General features: G+C 45.8%; 1 protein-coding gene across 4 annotated transcripts in view; it reads left to right on the top strand.

The window, feature by feature from the left end:
- The window catches only part of Sgk1 (serum/glucocorticoid regulated kinase 1), a 115,292-nt gene extending 99,681 nt beyond the window's left edge, over positions 1-15,611 (top strand). Inside the window, exons 1-12 of one of the 4 annotated variants that reach the window (XM_021221866.1) lie at positions 7,642-7,822; positions 10,334-10,409; positions 10,842-10,917; positions 11,162-11,266; positions 11,371-11,454; positions 11,573-11,704; positions 11,959-12,071; positions 12,380-12,503; positions 12,949-13,044; positions 13,549-13,704; positions 13,812-13,901; positions 14,336-15,611. In XM_021221866.1, coding sequence (XP_021077525.1) covers positions 7,789-7,822; positions 10,334-10,409; positions 10,842-10,917; positions 11,162-11,266; positions 11,371-11,454; positions 11,573-11,704; positions 11,959-12,071; positions 12,380-12,503; positions 12,949-13,044; positions 13,549-13,704; positions 13,812-13,901; positions 14,336-14,503 — 1,254 coding nt within the window. In that variant the 5' untranslated portion in view covers positions 7,642-7,788 and the 3' untranslated portion in view covers positions 14,504-15,611. Of the gene's footprint in view, positions 1-7,641; positions 7,823-9,245; positions 9,533-10,029; positions 10,191-10,333; positions 10,410-10,841; positions 10,918-11,161; positions 11,267-11,370; positions 11,455-11,572; positions 11,705-11,958; positions 12,072-12,379; positions 12,504-12,948; positions 13,045-13,548; positions 13,705-13,811; positions 13,902-14,335 lie in introns of those variants that run through there. The other 3 variants (XM_021221863.2, XM_021221865.1, XM_021221862.1) reach the window with 3 other exon arrangements.
- The last annotated feature ends 6,753 nt before the right edge of the window (positions 15,612-22,364 follow it).

The following is a 22,364-nucleotide window of genomic DNA, read 5'->3' on the forward strand; positions in this document are numbered from 1 at the left end:
TGACATTTGATGTGTTCAAACCCATTGACTGAATGGCTGGACAGTCTCAATGCATAGACAGACATGGGAATGATCTTTTTCTTTTTCGTGTTTAAGTTTTGCTTGATAAATGGTGCAATGCTCATCTTGCACAGACTTGCAAAAAACGTTGAAAATTACTGGCCACAGAGTGGGCATGAAACCCATATCAAACCTGGCAGGAAGCGTTATGGAAATGCTCAACTGTACCCTCTGCCATAGGCAGAAGAATGGAGATGTTCAGGTCTCAGGATATAACATCTAAGGTTTTTAGTTGCTTGGTATGAAAGAAACCGGGGCTATACTGCATTTTCTTATCTCTGATACAAAGCCTGTGTGTGTGTGGTAGTATCATGTTACTGATACTGTCACACATGCATATATGACTGCAAATGGATACATTCCCCGCAGCACTATATCCTGAAAGACAGTAGTGGAGACCTCTTCTCAGTGGGCAGAACTTTAGAAAGTGGATCTGGATACACACACTGATTGCAAGCAAAAGGGCCACAAGTGTTCCTGCATATCAGTGCTTGGGCTGTGGCCACTGGTTCATTGAGTGGTCAGAGACTTGGAAGGAACATGGTTGGGAAAAGGGTGACAAGGACACATGGGGAAGAGGTATGTTGGCTAAGCCTCTTTGAGTTTGTAAAGCATGGGAAGACTTTTTTTTTTCTTTTTCTTTTCTTTCTTTTTTTTTTTTTTAATTAATTTATTTATTATATGTAAGTACACTGTAGCTGTCTTCAGACACCCCAGAAGAAGGCATCAGATTTCCTTATGGATGGTTGTGAGCCACCATGTGGTTGCTGGGATTTGAACTCAGGACCTTCCAAAGAGCAGTAGGTGCTCTTAACTGCTGAGCCGGCTTGCCAGCCTGGGAAGACATTTTCACGTCCCATGTGAATGATAACCAGAGCGTGGTCTCTCAGCAGGGAAGGCCTTTAAAATTTAAATGCGTTGACGATGTGTACCTATAATCCCAGCACGTGGAACATAGAGGTGGTAGGATCGGACGTTCAAGGCCAGCTAGGGCTACAGGGTCTCAAATAAATAAATAAATAAATAAATAAATAAATAAATAAATACATTTCAGAGGAGTCTGTTTATCAACCTTCACAGCAGGAAGCATAGCTGTAGGCAAGCAGGCATGGTACTGGAGCAGTAGCTGAGAGCTTGTATTGAGGGGCGGGGTATTCCCACCACCTAGCTGGCCAACAAGGCCTCTTATCAAAGGGGGCAGAGTATTCAACAACAGGAGCCTAAGTGGACGATTCTTACTAAAACCACCAAGAGAGCCTAGAGTGAGTTAACATCCGTTTCTACTCACCAAAGCCCCCGACTTTACTCACTACGTCTATGCTAACAGTGTCAGCCAATTGAATCCCCAGTGTGGCACCATTTCCCAAAGTCACAGTCCTGGCAGTCAGCTTTCCCGGCAAGCTGATTCTATCTTATCACTCTGACCACACATAAGGTCACATTTTGTTTTAGTTGGAAGAGACATTCTGGATGTAGAGAGTAAGGTGCCTTCCACACCTACTTCTGCTGAGGCTCCAGGATTACACATGCCACACCTACCCCCTGCTCGTCTGACCAAGATCAAATGTGACTTCATCACAACCGAAGAGCCACAGCAATGAGCCTGACCCTGTGGAATCTATCGGCCTTCCCATGGTTCCCATAACCCGAGGCAGATGACTAAGTGAGAGGACACTAGTTACAAGGGCAGTACTCAGGAGGCTGGGTGGAGCAAGGTTCTTCAGAAGGCTGTATGTGGTGGCTAAGATGGTAGTGCCCATAGGCTCATGTTCCAATGCTTGGTCCCCTGTTAGTGGAAGTGTTTAGGAAGGATTCGAAAGTGTGGTCTTCTTGGAGATATGTGACTTTGGGTGAGTTTAAGGTTTCAAAAACCCACACTAGGCCTATGGTGTTGCCTCTGTCTCTCTCTCTCTCCTCTCCCTCTTTCCCTCTCTACCTGATCCCTGTAGACCAGACTGTAAAACTTGTAACTACTGTCTCAGTGTTGTGTCTGCCTGCCTGCTTCCTGACGAAACAACCATGGCCTAGCCTTCTGAAACTATAGGCCAGCCCCCAATTAAATGATAAATGATGTAAATTGCCTTGGCCTTGGTGTCCCCTCACAGGAATACAACAGTGAGATGCTGTATGTATGTGTTCTGAGTAGACATTCTTTATGTTTTCTCCCGTATGTTCTCCGTAGCTAAGGCTCATGGTTATCAGTCCAAGGAATGAAGGGTTCAGAGTGGAAGTTATATCACCCATTACTTCCCTAATGACTCATTAACAAAAGTTTTACTTCTGGTCTTTAAGTTCATGCTCTGTTGGCCTGGATATCTTAGTTCCAGAGGGAAAACGTTTCTATTAGGAAACACAATAAAAAAAAAAATTCCATTGAGTTGGAAGTTAAAATGTTTCCATTGAATTGGGAGTTAAGACAGATGCTTGGCCAAGTCAGACGGTCCTCTCTCCAAGTCAACATGGTAAGAAGGGGTTTACAGTGCTAGTGGGCATGACTGATGTGGCCCAGCAAGGGGAGCCTGGATGAGTACTTGAGTGGAGGCAATCTGTAGTCCAGGCGCTCCAGTGTTTATTTCCTGATTAAAGTCGTTGGGAAATTACAGGACGAAATACAAAATGCTCAGACTGAAGTCCGTCTCACTCTCCCTGTTTAAAGAACAAAACAACAGAGTTTACTGAAGAGGGGATATAGAACAGGGTGAAGAAAGTGATTGTTAACGAACACCAACTACACTACCGTGACCAGTGACAGAAAGAGCCGTCACTGCCATGATGTAACCTCCATGTTTTATTAAGATTACCTCTGAACATACAGTAGGTATATTGATTGAGTGTTCTTCTTATTCCTCTTTATTCCCTTCCCAAGTAACCTAAGATACTGACTTCGTGTTTTACTTAAGACATGGGATATCAAGAAGAGAAAAGATCATCTCTTTTGGAGAAGAGGATTACTGCATTTTTTGGTTGTGGATATTTTGGAGTGAATATTTCATGCTACATAAAGCCATTGTTACGTGTTGTTGTTGTTGTCTTTAATTTGGAAATGAAGCACGGTTTAAAGAGCTCTGTGTTGGTTTTAGATTGGCAGCAGATTGATTTCTGATGGCTAATTGTAGGTATCACCTTCACTAAGTTAAGGGATGTATGTAACGGGCTGGGATTATTGTGTTTCCAGGTGTGTGTGTGTGTGTGTGTGTGTGTGTGTGTGTGTGTGTATGTGTGTGTAATGAGTGGGAGTGTTCTACCTGCTAGTGGCTAGAGGCCTGAATAAAAAAGGAGAAAAGGTGTCTTCTTTCAGTTCCTCACCTGTATAGACACACCCTTTAGACACACCCTTCATCTCATCTTCAGATGTCTTAACTCCAGATCATGTGTTTTCCCCAGTGCCAGACATGAGGGTACACGCTGGTAATCTCAGAGTTTAGGCAGTAGAAGTAGAAGGATCAGAAGTTCAAAGTTATCCTTACCTAACACTAAGTTCAAAGCAGTATGGTATGGGCTACATGAGACCCTGTCTCAAAGAAAGGGAAGAATCCAGAAGAAATGTATACATTGCTAAGCATCAAATGCGCCCCAGGTCTTACTTTAGTGACATCAGGACACAGCTAGGTCTTAGGAAAAATAGCTAGATTTGGAACTTCCTCTTAAGCTTTTGTGTAAGTGTTTGCCAAGGTAATAATCTATGGCCCGTAGCCTCCTTGTGTGCAGCCAGGTCACCTTGCATTAGTCTTCTAGTGATAAACAGATTCTTGGTGCCACCGAAGTTGTGTCCCTGCCAGATCTGATGGAGGAAAGACATGAGACCAGGAACCCTTGGAATGACCTAGAAAAGCTCTCAGGAACACACAGGGAACTCTCAGTCCTTCCTGACTCCTCCCCCTTCCACAGGTCCATATCTGCCTTCATTCCATCTCAACAACAGCGAACAATTAAAACCTCCCACTTCCCTTTCCAATGCTTTTGACTCTCAGCAGTAGCCTTGACTTTCAAACACTTTACCATTATCCTGGCTTTCAGTTTCTTGGAGGTGACATCTTGGGGAACCTTGTAGGTGGGACCACAGGTGAAAGCAGGAAGCTGAAGAATAAAGGTGGCAATCTTTCAGCCCTTTATCATGGAATTCCTACCACCCAGGCCGTTCTGTGGTGTGGGGGAAGGAGATATGCAAATAGATTAATCCCAGCCCACCTGGGTACTAACTGGGTTGAGGCCTTTGTTTTCTCTGAGTAGCTCTGACTTGTCAGATCTGGAATCTACCTGTAGACCAGGCTGGCCTGGGCAGACAGAACTTATAGGGGTCTGCCTGCCTCTGTCCCTGGAGTGCTGGGTTAAAGGTGTGGGCCACCTTGCCTCCTTGTTTGAGGCCTTTTATATGAAGCTGTAAGGTGTGTGTATCACCAACAGAGATAGTCATGTTTTCCATATGAAAGTCCATCTTGAAAGAGGCATATAATAATTTCTTTATGTTCATTATTTTTCACAATTTATGGGATGGAAATATCAGTAACCCCACTCTACAGAGATGACAAGAAGTTCTTGCAGATAGCAGGTCTCACTTTGAGCAAAGTGTTTGACCAGTGAGCTTGTGCAAGGGGCATAAAAAATATGGTCAAGATGCAAGACCATTAGTGTACAAGAAAAGACACCAAGCAATTCTCCAGCCCTTGCCCCCCATTACTACTAACTATCATGTTGTCTTTTCTTTCTGTCATCTGTGGGCAGGATTTGTAGGACACCGTAGTCTAGGGGTGGCCTCAACTGCTCTAGCTTCCTCCTAGAACAATTACAGGGTCAGGATGGGAAAGATTTCAGGAGAGACTTGGACTGTGAGCCAAGGAAGGCTTTTAGCTTTCACCCTAGTTGGACAGATCTGTCAGAAATCCAGGGGTGTTTTCTCTCTATGAGCACTTTGTAAAGCAGGGAGGGTTGAAAGAGAGCCCCTTAACCGGCTCCATCTATCTTGGTTCTAATTTTCATAATCACATCTCAAGCCATGGATCTGCAAAGAAATACCAGGTTCTGAGAAGTCGATTCACCCTGGAGCAATTGAAGCTGGAGGAGGCAGAGTGGGCTCCTCCACTCAGTTGAATGTTCGGATTAGTTGGTATGCAATGGTAAGGGGCCTTTTAGAATGTAAAAGGTGTAGCCCTACAGCTTTGTTGACCCCGTGTTAGGCTTTCTGTCAGGCCTTGGTCTCTTGATGTTAGGTCATATACAGTATTTAATTTTGATTCCAAGAGTCTTCCAATTTCCTTTTCTAGTCAGATCATTATTTTTCATGATTAGATAGAAACTTTCTAAAACATTCCCCCTGCCCCCTGGCCCCCAGGTAACTCTTATTTATTATTATATGTAAGTACACTATAGCTGTCTTCAGACACACCAGAGAAGGGCATCAGATCTCATTATGGATGGTTGTGAGCCATCATGTGGTTGCTGGGATTTGAACTCAGAACCTCTAGAAGAGCAGTCAGTGCTCTTAAACACTGAGCCATCTCTCCAGAGACCCCCCCCCCCCCCAGGTAACTCTTAAGAGTTAAACATAAGGCAAAGACGTAGTATTCTACATGTATTCTGGCTGGTAAGGTTGTTGATGTTCTATAAACTTTTTATTTATTGTTCATTGTATCAGGGCCCTGGCCACATTCCAAAGATGGAGTGACACTGAGTTTGCAGAGTTACAGACCTACCTGCTGTTGCTACCCAGGTTTCCATTCTCCCGAGAGCGCCCTGGCTTCTTCCACTCTGCCCCTAATTAACCCTTAAAACTTCTCTTTCTAGAAAGAATGTTTGTAGAACATCGGTGTTATCATTTCTTGGGGGTGGGGGAGCTCCATCATAAGCTTAGCAGTGTGGGTTTAATAACTTTAATGACATCATTAAGGACAATGTATCCTTCTCTAGTTTTCTCCTGCACTTCACTTTTGACAGTTACAAATATGGATAGTAACAATTATGATACCAGCTGTGCTCCAGAAATATATGCTTAGACGCCACTTGTCCATAGTAGTTCTCATGAATCAAGTTGTTTGTCATCAATTTTCCTGGGGATTACTATTTTAATAAAAAGACATGCTCTTAGTGACAGCCCTCAACAAAAACTCATCAGTTCAGTTGCTCTCTCTCTATTTTATATAATAACTGTGGGTTTTTGTTTTTGTTTTTGTTTTGGTGGTTCTGTGTGTTTTGAGGATTCCTCAAGGAAAGCTTTCTACCTACATTACCAACGAGTATAAAAGGCCAGGGGGGGAGGGGGGCTAAACTGTACACATGTGTGTGCTGGAGCAATACCAAGTGATATTTTCTTATTATCAATGGAATATCTATCTAGGTCATCAAGACTTGAGGATTAAGGAGCCCAAGAGTAGATGTAGGGGAGTATTTATTTAGACGATGCATTTCAAACCAGTTCGTCTAGTATCTGGAGAAATCGTCTTCTGTGAAGCTTTGAATTAAATAAGTTTATATTCAACTGTCATGTCTCAGGGTTTGCATAGTCCATTTTCCAACAGCAATAGGAACAAGGCCTTTTTCCAAAACAGTAACAGATATGTTCTGTTTACAGCTTGGTAAACCAGTTCCGTCAGTTTTGGTTGTGGTTGTGCCCATACTGACGCATACTAGTGAGACCACTGGCTAGGGGAGTTTGGGCTGGTTAGTGAGCTAGTCTCCCATCAAAGCTCTGCACTTTCTGGCTCTGGGAAGAATTGCAAGGCCATGCCCTGGGACACATTAAAGCTTCAGGGCAAGCCAGTCTTCTGGAGTTCTCCCAGAGAACTCGATCGCCCCCTAGCCTGCACATTCACTGAGTCGTCAGGCAAGTCCAGCCACTTAGCTAGGAAGGAGACTCTGGGAGGCAGCCGGATAACCTCCTGGTAGCAGGATTACCTGGACAAAGGAAGGAAGACTAGATCAAGTGGTCGAACCAAGGGGCACCCTCAAGTCTGTGCCCGGTTAACAGGAGCATCGTACATTCCCCCCAACCACCCCCCTCCCTCCACTGCCGTGTGTCATCTTCCTGTTCGGAAGTCTTAGTAGGTTGCTGGGACAGAACTGGGGGCGCCTGCTCCACCCATCAGGTATCCGGTTGGAAGAAAAGCCAGTCTCAACAACTTGATTCCCTCTCTGTTAAATGATAAGGTTAGCAGACCATCCGTCTCCAATCGCTGACCGTTCCGGGCATGGGGGAGGGGGAGGGGCACATGCGAATCAGTCCTTTTCTGTTTCAACCACAAATATGTGGCTGAACTTTTTCTCTTTATTGCACTTGGAGGGCTCTGACTTGAATTCCACGTTCCTTTTGGAATGCATGTCAGAGCTTCTTCCTTGGGAGACCAAACCCTGTGCATGTGTTTTGATTTTTTTTTTTTTCTTCCTGGACTGATTTGCGGTGCTAATCAGTTAAGTTATATGTCTTGCATGTCTTACTGGTGAAATAAGCCCAGGATGCTGATGACTGTAATTTTCTGGATGATGTTGCAATGGCGCGGGATAAATAGCCCAGCGTTGAACTTTGCAGCTTGCTCCCTTCCTGTATGTAAATTCCCTTTAGATATAAAGTGGGACTCAGACTAGAACGGCAATAGCAAGCAGCCTCTGGCTGGAGGTCCCTTGTCATCTGGCGCTTCCAGGCTCATCAGAGGCACAGAGCCCGGAGGCTAACTTTTTCTGTAACTAGTTCTTCCTCCATTAAGTAACCCCAGCCTCACCTCTGCAGCCCTGTGAAGAATGAAAGAGGAGACCTTAAGATCCCCTTGGAAAGGTTCGTGTGTTTTGAGTACTGTAATTTGGATGGGATGGGTAAAACCTGGGAGAGGCTGGAGGAAACGCCTGCAAGCTAGGAGATGCACTTGGGAGGGTCTCTGGACTACTTCCTGATTTAATGGTTTAAAACAAATAAGCAAACATCTTTGTGGAGATTGGTGTTTCAAAGCAAACGTTTTCTGGAGGGGAAGTTACCGGGAAGATGTGGCGGGGGCAGGGCAGGACTGGGCTAAACAAACGACTGGTACCACATGGTTTGGAATCACTCACTGGCAATAACAAATTCATAGTTTATGCAGAATCCAAGCACGGAAAAAGCATGGGCTGGTTGCTATGATTCGGAATCGCCTACACCTTGTTTTAGTTTGGAGTGTCAATTTCAGGCACCCTAAGTACATTGTGAAGAACGTCTACTAAGCAAAATTTCGTCTCCAGAGCTGTGCGTCCGCTCTCCTGGTCTCTAGCTGTCCGAAGTGAACAAATCGAGAAGCAGCAGAGACTAGAGATCCTGTTAGGTGATGGGAGGTGGCTGCCGTTACAAGACGGACGGAGGGAAAAGAGCTTCGCGTGCTTTTCCTGACCTGACAACTAGTATTTTTTAGTGTGTCAAATTCTAAAATGCTAGGCCTTTCGCAGTAAGGGGTCATGGCAGGGCAGTCACCGCAGAAAGCACAGCCAGCGAGCGCCAGGTACTGGCCCAAGTAGCCGCCTTCCCGGCCCTGGCCCAGACCTGGTGCTCTGGGCTTCTGGCGCGCGCCCCCATGGTAGCGGTCAAGTTGCAGCGCCAGGCATCCCCCAGCGGCGGGGTTACTGCAAGGCACTTCACTCCTGCCCAACTCTGGCTGCCTCTCCTGCAGCTTCCTTCTGTTCCCAGCTTTTTGAGATGAGTCTCTTACTAATATTTAAAGAGTTAAAGGGTTTCTGTTATGTGAACTTGCAAAAAAAAAAAAAAAAGCAAGGGGATATAAAAATTAAGTCTACCTGGATCAGCCATCAGGTAGCTCAAAGGAGGGTAGTGGAGATTAGGAAAAAAACGGACGGGGTTTAAGGCAGTGCAATGCAATCTTGCAGTTTTCTTGTGAGAGAGGGACCGGGGCAAGGGTACTGACCGCGCAAGGATCACTCCAGGTCGGCCCTGGACAGAAGCCCCTGCTCCCTCTAACTTGCCACCTCCTCACGTGTTCTTGGCATGGCTAGGATTAAAATTTGCAAGGCTCAAAATTTATGCGGAAAGGACAGAATGTTCTCGGAGATTAGTTGGAAAAAAAAAGTGAAATGAAGATTGTACTTTTTTTTTTTGTAGCGCGGAGACTTATTTCCGCCCCCTCCCCTACACATTCCTGACCCCCTCCCCCCCCCTTGCCTTCCTTCCTCCTCTTCCAAGTTCTGGGATTTTTCAGCCTTGCTTAGTTTTGGCCAAAAACACAAAAAAGGCGTTTTCGGAAGCGACTCGGTCGCGCACAAGGGCCATTTGTTTGTTTTGGGACTGGGGCAGGAAATCTTGCCGGCCTGAGTCACGGCGGCTCCTTCAAGGAAACGTCAGTACTCGCCGGTCGCCCTTGCCCGCTGCGCGCCCCTCGGTCCTCAGCCATGGGCGAGATGCAGGGCGCGCTGGCTCGGGCTCGGCTCGAGTCCCTGCTCCGGCCCCGCCACAAAAAGCGGGCGGAGGCGCAGAAAAGGAGCGAGTCCGTCCTGCTGAGCGGACTGGGTAAGTGCCGCCGCCCCGGCTCGCAGGGACACGGGGTGCGTGGAGGTCGGTCGGGACGGGCTACGGCGCGGGAACCTAGAGGCTGCGCGCCGGGCCGGGGCCGGGACACCGAGGAGGGGAGAGGTCGGCGGTGACCGTGCACTGCGGTGTCCACTGCGGGAAGCACGGGAGAGGAAATGGAAAATCACCGAGGCTCTCCACCCCTCCACTGCCCTCCTCCGGCCCAGGCAGACGGAGGCCGAGTGCAGCCCGGCGCGGGTCCTGCTCACGCAGCCCGCGGAAGCCTCGGTCCTGCCCAGGGCGGCTCGCCTGGCTCACCCAGGACACGGTGGCCAGTCGCCCATCTTCTCGCCATTCGGTCTACAGCCTGCAAGGCAGCTGGGGCGGGGCGGGTGGAGCCTCACGATGGGCGGAGCCTCGAGCTGGGCGGGCCCTGAGCCGCTTCCTCCTCCTCCTGCCGGCCCCGCCCCCTCGCGGCGCAGGGCTTATAAAGCCGGTCGCGCGACCGGCGCGCACTGTTGGCTGAGCCGGTTTTACTGTTCCCCTTAAGTCTCTTTTGGGCTCTTTCCGGGCTTCGGGGCGATGACCGTCAAAGCTGAGGCTGCTCGAAGCACCCTTACCTACTCCAGAATGAGGGGAATGGTAGCGATTCTCATCGGTGAGTGCTGGAAAAGCACCGGACTTGTGTGTGGAGGAGAGTCGGCGTGGGTTTTGAAGGTTCAGGATCAGATTAGCGTGTGGCGTCGGATGTTACAGAGCCCCCTAACCATCCCCCCCTTTTTTTCTCTCTTTAAATTATAGCTTTTATGAAACAGAGAAGGATGGGTCTGAACGATTTTATTCAGAAGATTGCCAGCAACACCTATGCATGCAAACAGTAAGTTTTGGGTTATTGGGGAAAATAGAAAGAATTGTTTAAGTTTACTAGCGGCGAAGACTTCATGGGGCGGGGGGTGGTGGTGGTAAAGTTGGTGCTGAGGGCTTTCCTCCGGGGTAGATCTCTTCTGGTCTTGAACATTTTGCTTATTTGAAACATTTTAAACATTATTAATTTATGGGTAGAGTTTGGCCCGGAGATTTAAGACTAATTCTCGTGAATGTTTACCAAAATCCACGTCCCCTCAATAAACAAACCTTAATTTGTATTTAGCTGGTTTGTTTTCCTTACCTCTTTTTTTTTTTGTAAGTAATTCATTTGGATGTTTTCGGTTTAAATACCGTAGGGTTGAGTCAGAAATAGAACTTATGTCTGTGTGCCCTCTGGTGGCGAATTTAAGAGTTTCTAAAAACGGCCCTTTAATCTCCACAGCGCTGAAGTTCAGTCCATTTTAAAAATGTCTCAACCTCAGGAGCCGGAGCTTATGAACGCCAACCCTTCTCCTCCGGTAAGTACATCTTGACTGTGGAGGGAAATTGTAAATGTATCCGTACTTTCCTGTAATGGTCAGTCAAAGCAGTGTTTGTAAAAACTATCAAGGCGGGATTGTCTATTCACATCACAAGTGGCTTAAGTGTTTAAGTACTGAGTCACTGGGATGTTTTGAAAGACATATTTCATAAAGTATTTTATGTGTGAACAGTAAGGCTGGGTGCAGCTTACGTACTAAAGGATGATGTTTTGTTTTCTAGCCAAGTCCCTCTCAACAAATCAACCTGGGTCCGTCCTCCAATCCCCATGCCAAGCCCTCTGACTTTCACTTCCTGAAAGTGATCGGAAAGGGCAGTTTTGGAAAGGTGAGTTCAACCCTGAAAACTTTGCAACTAGGCTCTTTCAAGCATTCACTTTTATCTTCTCCCCGGATGAGGATAGAAAAATGACTGTCTGGTTGACATTTCAGGTTCTTCTGGCTAGGCACAAGGCAGAAGAAGTATTCTATGCAGTCAAAGTTTTACAGAAGAAAGCCATCCTGAAGAAGAAGGAGGTAAGGGTGACCCCTGGTGGCCGGGACTCGCAGGCCTGGTGAAGAATTTTTTTTTTACCCTCTGCTTTGCTGCCCGGTTGAAATCTGAATTTGCCACTGAATCTCATCTCTCTCCTAGGAGAAGCATATTATGTCAGAGCGGAATGTTCTGTTGAAGAACGTGAAGCACCCTTTCCTGGTGGGCCTTCACTTCTCATTCCAGACGGCTGACAAGCTCTACTTTGTCCTGGACTACATTAATGGTGGAGAGGTGAGCCGAGGTGTCCACCTTGATGGTGGGGGTGAGGCTGCTCCCCTTTGCCTTGCTTGGTTTGGGTTTGAGATGAGCTTTTGAAAGATACTTGAGAGAGAAACCGCCAGACTTAGCATTCCCACGAACGTAACAACTTACTCAGAATTAAGCTATTTCAGGCCGATTGCTGCAAGCTTTCTCTTTGGGGCTTATATGTCTGTCAGGCCTGACTAAACGACCCCACTAAGCCTCAGTTTCTTTGTCTCTTGCAGCTGTTCTACCATCTCCAGAGGGAGCGCTGCTTCCTGGAGCCACGGGCTCGCTTCTACGCAGCTGAAATAGCCAGTGCCCTGGGTTATCTGCACTCCCTAAACATCGTTTATAGGTGAGCCAAAGGTTCAAAGCTACCTTGAGTGCTGGGGTAGAGGGAGGCCAGGCTGAGTCTTTGGAGTCCTAAAATAGTGAGATATCATGTGCACTTTGGGCACTTCTAGCAGTTCCCTAGCATGTGAGTTGTCTTGACTGCCCATACCAAGAGGGTGGTGCATAATCCTAACAGCCCAACCAAGGCTCGTTTCTGTGATTGGCTGTGGAGCAGGAGTGGCTTAACCATCTTCTTAGTACCCGAGCAGTCTTTACAGAGGATTTGTCGCCAAGTCAAGTTAACGTGTGTAACTACTTTTTTTCCCACAGAGACTTAAAACCAGAGAATATTCTCCTCGACTCCCAGGGACACATCGTCCTCACTGACTTTGGGCTCTGCAAAGAGAACATCGAGCATAACGGGACAACATCTACCTTCTGTGGCACGCCTGAGGTAGGCAGTCTGACTCAGTGCCCGTGTCTATGCACCCCCTTCCACAAAAGGAAAAGTAAAAAATGCCTTAGTACAGCTCAGTGCAAGACAGACAGGATTCCCAAGGCCTTCTGCTAGTTTTTATCCCAACTAGCTGTTTATGTTGTAAGAGATCCTTGTGGAACCACTAGATACCAAGTTGTTCCCTAAATATATCGGTATACACACAGGGGACCAGTTGACTTCACAAAGCATGGCGGTTTTAACTAAGAAGCAATCCAAACACACACACACACACACACACATACACACACACACACACACACACACACACACACACACACACACGATGGGGGCGGGGAGGGGAGCAGGTTGACTCTGGCTCTCGTCTTTTTTTCAAAGCACATGCTTGCTGTGCGGACTGCCAGGTTCTGCAAGCTAACCTCTCTTTCCGGTGTCATTTCAGTATCTTGCTCCTGAGGTCCTCCATAAGCAGCCGTATGACAGGACGGTGGACTGGTGGTGCCTTGGGGCCGTCTTATACGAGATGCTCTACGGCCTGGTGAGTAACACACAATCATGCCCAGAACACAGATTCTAAGACATTGCTGGATTCGCTTGCGCAGGCTCAGCTACTGCGGCTTATCATCTGTATCAGAGAAGCCTTATCGAAAGCTAGTAAAGGGGAGACACTGGCTATTTTACATTTTATAATTTTTTTATAAATAAGTCTTCTGGATTTTTTTTTTCAATAGTCTTGTTTGAACCTCAGGGCAGGTACAAGTACTGAAAATTGAATCAAGCAACATCCCCACCTCTCCAGTGGGTTTCTTCTGCACAGTTTACTACAGTTTACTTAACCTGCCCAGTATTAGCCCCATCACACACACATACGCACACGCACATACGCACACTCTGTCTTTCTCTCTCCAGTAGGGGTTGTAAGACAGATAGCCGGGGCCAGCTCAAGTCCAGCTTAATATGCGAAACTCAGCCCTTTATAGCTAGCTAGTAGACACTAGACAAGACTTCAGTTGGATCTGAAGGAATTCCCTTCCTTTTCCAGCCCCCGTTTTATAGCCGGAACACAGCTGAGATGTACGACAACATTTTGAACAAACCTCTCCAGTTGAAACCAAATATCACAAACTCAGCAAGGCACCTCCTGGAAGGCCTCCTGCAGAAGGACCGGACCAAGAGGCTGGGTGCCAAGGATGACTTTGTGAGTATTGCTTGTCCTGCTGCCGAGGGGACCTTGGGGCAGGAGGTTGACCTTGTGACCTTGTATTGAGTTCTCCACATCTAAATGAATCTGTTTCTTGCCAACAGATGGAGATTAAGAGTCATATTTTCTTCTCTTTAATTAACTGGGATGATCTCATTAATAAGAAGATTACACCCCCATTTAACCCAAATGTGGTAAGTGTCTGTGTGTTTCTGGTATAAGAATAGTGAGACCCCAAAAGGTTTCTTTTCTGTCAGAAGTTGAAGAAATAAGTAGCAGATACTATCTATCCATAAACTCTACCCCAGAGGAGAGTTATATTTTTGTTTTGTTTTTTTTTAATCCCAGCTAAGCTCACTGAATATAAATACATGTATTGATTATAATTTCCTGGCCTAGTGACATACCTGTAATAACTTCTACCTTAGGAGTCTGAAGCAGGGTTGAGTTTGAGGCCAGCCTAGGCTATATAGTGAGACCTTGTAATCAGTGGTACCCTCCTGAACTTTGGAGCCTTTAGAGTTAAGTAAGCGTCTAGTGGAGGGAGGATTATAGGACCTGAGCACTCCCTGTCCTTTGCCCTGTGCCCTTTTTGACGCTGAGTGTGTATTTCCCCTTCTTGTAACAGAGCGGGCCCAGTGACCTTCGGCACTTCGATCCCGAGTTTACCGAGGAGCCGGTCCCCAGCTCCATCGGCAGGTCCCCTGACAGCATCCTTGTCACGGCCAGTGTGAAGGAGGCCGCAGAAGCCTTCCTCGGCTTCTCCTACGCACCTCCTGTGGACTCCTTCCTCTGAGTGCTCCCGGGACGGTTCTGAAGGACTTCCTCAGCGTTTTCTCAAGTGTTTTCGTTAGCCTTTGGTGGAGTTGCCAGCTGACAGAACATTTAAAAAGAATTTGCACACCTGGAAGCTTGGCAGTCTCGCCGACCCAGCGCAGCGAGGCGCAGCGCGGCGTGCGTGCGTGCGCTGCTTGATGGGAGCTTTCCGAAGAGCACACCCTCCTCTCAATGAGCTTGTGGGGTCTTCATTTCTTCTCTTCCTTCCAACGTGGTGCTAGCTCCAGGCGAGCGAGCGAGAGAGTGCCGCCTGAGACAGACACCTTGGTCTCAGTTAGAAGGAAGATGCAGGTCTAAGAGGAATCCCCCCCGCAGGTCTGTCTGAGCTGTGATCAAGAATATTCTGCAATGTGCCTTTTCTGAGATCCTGTTAGCTCCAAAGCTTTTTTCCCATCGCAGAGTGTGTTCAGTTTGTGTTTGTTTGTTTTTGTTTTGTTTTGTTTTGTTTCCCCCTTGCGGATTTCCCGTGTGTGCAGTGGCGTGAGTGTGCTATGCATAGATCACAGACGGTTTTGTTGTGAGCATCAATGTGACACTTGCAGGACACTACAATGTGGGACATTGTTTGTTTCTTCCACATTTGGAAGATAAATTTATGTGTAGACTGTTTTGTAAGATATAGTTAATAACTAAAACCTATTGAAATGGTCTTGCAATGACGAGCACCCAGATGCTTAATTAAGGAAGGCATTGCTGCTACAAATATTTCTATTTTTAGAAAGGGTTTTTATGGACCAATGCCCCAGTTGTCAGTCAAAGCCGTTGGTGTTTTCATTGTTTAAAATGTCACCTATAAAACGGGCATTATTTATGGTTTTTTTTTCCCTTTGTTCATTTTCTTTTGCATTCCTGATTATTGTATGTATCGTGTAAAAGGAAGTCTGTACATTGGGTTATAACACTAGATATTTAAACTTACAGGCTTATTTGTAAACCATCATTTTAATGTACTGTAATTAACATGGGTTATAATATGTACAATTCCTTCTCCTTGCCACACAACTTTTTTTTGTGTGCGATAAACCAATTTTGGTTTGCAATAAAATCTTGAAAACTATTTGCATAAATTGTGTTGTGTGTTAACTTTGTATATATTGATAAACTGGATTTAGGAGGTGGGGAAATAATGGATCAATTTGAACATAACTTTTGGTAAGCTCAGTATAGTAGCATACATTTTCCATCTCCATCATTTGGGAGACTGATGCGGGAGGATTATGAATTGGGGACAACCTGGATGGAAGAGTAAGGCCAGCTCAGTTTGCCCCGTGCTGGGTGGCTTCTTTGTTCAGGGAGGGTCGGGTCGTCACAGTTCACTGAGGTTCCTCTTAACCTCTGGGGAGGACTTTCCCTAGCATGTGAGAACATAAGTCTGCCTTGTCCCCAAGTATTTGTGTTGCCAGTCATGAAGCCATCCAAACAATGCAATAAAGTAGCATTGTATATCAATGATGTTCCCTGTGTTGACTGTCTTGTGAGGGCCTCTGGACAGCTTGTCTTTACATTTGGCTAATCAAGTGACAGGTAATTCTTTTAACAACTGAGTGCTTGGGACTGAGCTCTGCTCTGACTTCTAGAGACATACAGGTCATTGCTCTCATGTGAGGGCTGTGGACGACGTTTGCTGAAAGGTAATCTGGGCCATAGCATGGGGTGCCACCAAAGAGGACATGGCACATTCCTAAGTGCCCGCGTCCCCAAAAAAAGCTATCCCAGAACAGCTCAGGAGAAAGAAACCTGTACCTGCTTAAATCAGTGGAGCTAGCAACTCAAGGGCCACCAGGTTTTGAGTCTGTCCTACAGAGCCCTCCTCCAAGGTCTGTCCAGCTGGGAATTAACACCGTCAGGGAATCCTCTCAAGCCCGGATCCTCTGGACCTTCCACACACACACTCAGGGATGCCCAGTGGATCCTGCTGTCACCTGCAGCTTTTCATCTGCCCCCCCCCCATTTGTATATACTTCCTCCAAGGGGAAGCTGTGACCTTTCCCCTCTTCTGATTCACTGAAGGCCTCTACTTAGCTCCCCTGCTCCCTGACCTCCAAGGCAAATGTTTGGCTTCCTTTATCCGGCATGTCTCATGGAATGCACTGAAGGAATGGCATTCAGTGAGAAAGACTGCCAGCTCCCAGTGGCCACAGATTGCATGATGCAGTTGTACTGGGCATTAGCTGCGTATTAAATTCCCTACCAAACCCAAACAACAAGAATCTCAGACTGCTCTCCAGGGAAAGGGGTTGCCGGCTTTAGGGGGAGGGCTCTCTCCTTCCCCCACATTCTCACTGGCAACAACAGTTACAAACCATTGCTTGAACAAAAATGTTTCCACTGTCCTCAGAGACCAAGGTCTATGATCTCATTGGGTTCCCAGAGGACCCAGTTATGAATTAGAACGTGTCTTTTGCTTGGGTTTTTTAATTTTGTTTTTGAGGTTTTCTTTATATTTTTTTTTATTTGATTTTGAGATAAAGTCCTGGCTGTTCTGGAATAGACCAAGCTGGCCTCAAACTCAGACATGCGTGTTGCTGAGTGCTGGAATTAAAGGCCTGCTCCTCTAAGCCTGGCCTCTTTTGCTTTTTGAAAGATGAGATCTCACACAGTTCAAGCTGGCTTTAAACATGTCATGCAGTTACAGATGGCCTTGAACTCCTGATCCCTCTGCCTCCACCAGTCAAGTACTAGAATTTGCCTGACTTGAAGGCCTCTATGTCTTTGGTTATTTTGTTTTCTTTTTCTTTAGTTGGAAGTATGATTTATTGGGGGTACAGTCATTCACTTCACACAGATATGAATTTATCTAGAACTGAAAGATCTAGAGGTGCCAGAGGTGTCCCAAGTGCTATCAAACAAATGAGAGGTTGGATCAGCACAGCTGTGTACGAAGGAAGCGCGGCAGGAACAGGGCAGTCAAGAAGGAACAAGAGATCAATAGACAAACGGCAAATATTTGCTAAGTATTCTGATGTCAAATACTATATGTGCCAAGGTATCACTTATCTACAGGAGTGGGGCATGTCCCTGACAGCGTGTTCCCAGAGGCTCAGCCACTGAGGTGGAAAAGGGGGCAATTGGCTCAGGTGTGGCAGAACATACTCCACATCCTCACACTTGGGAGGCAACAGAGTGGAGTCTGGACTATAGAAAGAGAGATTCCGTGGCTCAAAAGAGAATGGGGGTGGGGAGGGAGGAAGGGACGGAATGAAGAAAGGGAAGGGAAGGAAGGAAGGAGGGAGGGAGGAAGGGAAAGAGAGGGAGGGAACAATTTGTATTTTCATAGCTCCCCAGCTATGGGTTTGCTCATCTATGAATTTGGGACAATTTATTCAGCTGATCCCCTAAGCTTCAATATGAGTCGATCCTCTGCTACCATGAAGAGTAAGACATTCTCCTTGAACGATGTGCCACGTCCTTGAGGAGACACCACATGATGCACACCCATAGCCACACAGGAGGTGGTGAATGTGGAATCAAGAGGACTGTGGAAGTCCTGAGGCCCCATGATATCTGGGAAAGGGGACTCCCTCAGAGTCATACCAATCAACAGAAGTTCTGGAAGCATTCCTGGGATGAGGGACAGCTGAGACAGAGCTAGCTAGTCATCGGCTAGTCCCACTGAGCTCTGACTCCATGTGAGCTTTGTGTTTTATTCTTCCTTCATAATAATACAGTGACATCAAAGATCAAGAAACTGTAGGAAGGTAGTCTGCTAGTAGTCAGTTCTGAGCCAAATCAAACCATGGCACTTTGTTCACAAAGCCTGCCCTGCTGCCTGAGGTCTACACTTGTTGGCTATTTCCATGAGAGTTCACCAAGTTAATTAACCCCACAAAGGTGCCACCTTGTATTATACTGGCCAAAGAGATGGGGAGAAGAGAGAAGGTCTGTAGATACTATTCTATTGGTTGAATAGAATGCACTGTGGAGATAAACTAGGCTACCACCTTAGAAATGTGTTCGGCATTACGAACAAGATGAATATGTATATAACTGGTAGCCCACTGGTGTGTGTGCGTGTGTGTGTGTGTGTGTGTGTGTATATATATATATATATGGAGGGAGAAGAGAGCATATATGTAAATATATGCTCTGAGATAGAGCACTCCAAATTTGACACTAATCATAGAATGAATAAATCAATGGCTGTCACATAGTAGAATACTATACGACAAAGAAGAATCACTCCTCAAAGTATCAGGGAAGAAATCTCACAGACAAAAATGAAAGCATGTGACTTGACTTCTGTAAACGTTACAAGCAGGAAAACAGGGTGACCTGATTTGGAAGCAAGGATGTGATTTACTCTCGGAGCAAACGTCTGATGGCCAAGAGGATGTGTGCTGAGGACAGTCTGTGGGTACCACTCCGAGTTTTGATATTTGGTCAAGATCAGGCTGGGTACCCCATAGCACTTGTACTTTTTTTGTTATTTTATGTTATTTTGGTTGGCTGGATTTTTGAGATGGGGTTCCAATCTACATCCCAGACAATTCTTGAACTCACTATGTGGCCTAGGCTAGTCTTGAACTCATGGTGATTTTTCTGTCTCAGCCTCCCAAGTGCTGGAATTATAGGAGTACACCATCACACACTTTCCTCTACATCTGTTCTATAACAATAAAGATGTTAATAAAACATGAGCTGTCACGAAAATAGACTATTAAAGGGATGCATCGAAGGAATACTTTACCCAATCTAGGGGCAGCCTTGGGGCTAAATGCAGACTCATTAGGAACTTGAGGTTTGGGAAGCTGGAGACTCAAGTAGGGAGACTGTGAAAACGAGGCAGAGAAAAGGGAGTTCTGGGTGATGATAGGGAAGGCAGTAGTCAGGGCGGAGGTGGTGATGGTGATAATGGTGTTGGTGGTGATGATGGTGATGGTGGTGGTGGGTGGAATCAATGGGACCTTTGCCAGAGGAAAGGACTCCGACAAAAGTGGGTCCTAATCTAGTTCTACTGACCAGCTTTCTATCTTGAGGCAAGCAGAAACTGGGACCGGCCTCTCCTGACTTGTTTTTCCAGGACGGGAAATGCGCTGTGGAGGAGGAATCAGGATTTTGAAGACCGTTAGTCACCCTCTCCACCATTGCCTTTTCTATCTTTTCCTCTTCCTTAGAATTTAGGGGAAGAAGATCAAAACACGATGGAGAATACTGTTCTATCAGGATGGGGACTCTATCACTTCTGTTCTTGGACAGCACACAGGAGAAGTTGAGATTCCGAAGGGAGTGAAGGAGAGTAGAGTTTTACTTGAGGAATGGGAAGTGATTGATAGGAGGGCGAGACAGTTCTCGCTAAGAAGACGGTGACTTAGACAGCAGTTGGCACTGGTACTTTAACAGGAGCCGCCTGGAGCCCTGACACAGCCATCGCAGCCACGGTGGTCCATAGAGCAAAAAGAATGGGCATCTTTAAGGAGGCCAACCGGACGGAAGCCTTGGAGACAGAGGGAGAAGGGCGCTTCCAGGGCAAAACCTATTTATTATTTCCTTAATTAAATATGCTCCACTAATCAAAGTGTTTGTCACAGCCGCAACAGCCTCCAGGATAAAGGCCAGCCACCCAGCTGATCAATAACCAATCAAGTTAACTGGCAAAAGGCAAAAAGTTAGACTGTAGTCCATCACTACCTTATCCCGTTTGTCTTCATCCATCAAATTCTATTGTATCCACTATGTGATTGTTCCCCCCCCCGGGGGGGGGACATAGTGATGGTAACACATATTCAGGTGGTAAACAGAACTGTGAAAGAAACATCCTGGCAGGAATCAGACAAGCCTGATTTGATAAATTATTGAAGTGTTTCTCTCACTGCAAGAAAAAAATGTTAACTAATTATCTGAACAATTGGATTCTACTGTGGCTTAAACATGTCCTATGCTTGGCTAGAGTGGCCAAGACAGTCTTTAAATTGCAACATGGCTAACTTGCATAAGGCCTTGCTTTCTACTCATTTTCCTGTGAAGGGCTCCAGCACCAAGCCTGGCGTGATGTCACTATTTACTGAGAGTTTATCTGTTACATTGTGTCCGGGCAGATGTCTGTGTGTGTTTGGACACCTTGGAAACTATAGTGTCTGATGGGCAGGGTTCTGTTTCCTTTCTTCTGTGTCCTCTGTCCGGGCCCCACCTGGTTTGTCCTGGCAAGCAGAAGATGATGTATCATGACCACACAAAGTACAGTCTGTTCAGTAGAAGGCATAAATGCAGACAGGCACTTTTGTGAAGGGTAGAGCAAGGGCTATCAGCACGAAGGCAGGGCACTTCATGTACACATTTTTATAGAAAGGGTGATGAGTGGCTGTTGGTTTATCATGTGTGGGTTTTAATATGACTTCTGATAAATGTTGCTTTTCTGCCTTTTAAACAATGCTATTAATGCTTTGAAAATCTTATACCTGTGTACAACATATGTTGATCATGTCTGTCCAACAACACACTCATACCATCTCTCTCTCCCAATTGCCCAGTCTCTTATTGTTCAAGCCGGGACTCAAGTTACTGCTCTTCATGAGAGTGATTGTGTGCTGTCGCACGGAACACGAGCAACCTGCTATTGGCCATGACCCCAGAGGAGAGTAACTTCTGCAGCCATTAACTGCCAGAAGCTCCTCAGACAGGTATGGGTTCTCTTGCTATTTTTTTCTTAATCATTTCTGACTCATACCATGGAATTCTAGAGTCCAAAGTCACGAGCTAACCTGAACTAAAGCACTGAATTACAGGCATGAGGTAGTGTTGTTAGCCTGGCTCACCACCAATCTATCATACGGACAACAATCAAGTTACAGTTGCTTAAATTAGATAAACTGAAATTAAACTCAAAATGACTTGGGGTCTAAATCGAAAAACAATCATGGTGTTTTCTTCTCAAAGATCATCAAAAAAAGGAGACAAACAGAAATTATCTCACATTTAAATTATAACCTGTCTATTAGTGACACCTTTCGGAAAATAAGAGAAAATATATTTCTTCAGACCAAAACTATGTTATTATAAAAACATATAGCAAAACAAAAGAGATGTTAATGAGATGTTTTATTTTTAAAGTTTATACATAGGCAATATGTCCATGTTAAATAACAATATGGTGGATGGAAATTAGATACTGGTTTCATAAACATCTCTCTGTCTCTCTCTGTTTCTGTCTCTCTCAGCCATCTTCATCCCACATCTTCATCCCACATCTTCATCCCAAGATGTGAGTTTACTAGCAGAAAGGCATCAGATCCCATTGCAGATGGTTGTGAGCCACCATGTGGTTGCTGGGATTTAAACTCAGAACTTCTGGAAGAACAGTCAGTGCTCTTAACTGCTGAGCCATCTCTCCAGCCCATCAGGTTGATTTTTTAATAAGCATGTTATTCACATTGTTTACTGTTTTTGAAAGTTTGGAAGTTCACTTACGCTAGGTGCGGCATGTACAGCCTTTTAATGTCAACACTCAGGAGGTCTGGTCTACATAGTGAGTTCCAGGATAGCCAGGGCTACAGAGAGAGATCCTGCCAAAAACCAATGAACCAAACCAAACAAAACCAAACAAAAAACCCAAAACAAACAAAAAAGAAAGAAGGGAAAAAAAGAAGGAAGAAAGAAAGAAAGAAAGAAAGAAAGAAAGAAAGAAAGAAAGATGGAGGGAGGGAGAGAGAGAGAGAGAGAGAGAGGATCAAGTGCTGAATATAAATAAGCACAGCGAGTTGGTTTCTCTGTTATAAGAAAGTAAATAAATAAAAGTGATAGAAAGTGATAGATGCCCTGAGACATGAGTGTTGGCTTGCAAGATTTTTTTTTTTTTTTGCAGTCAGACAAAAAACATTCTCCAG

This window comes from Mus pahari, chromosome 21, assembly GCF_900095145.1.
Source record: "Mus pahari chromosome 21, PAHARI_EIJ_v1.1, whole genome shotgun sequence".
NCBI classification, from domain to species: Eukaryota; Metazoa; Chordata; class Mammalia; order Rodentia; family Muridae; genus Mus; species Mus pahari.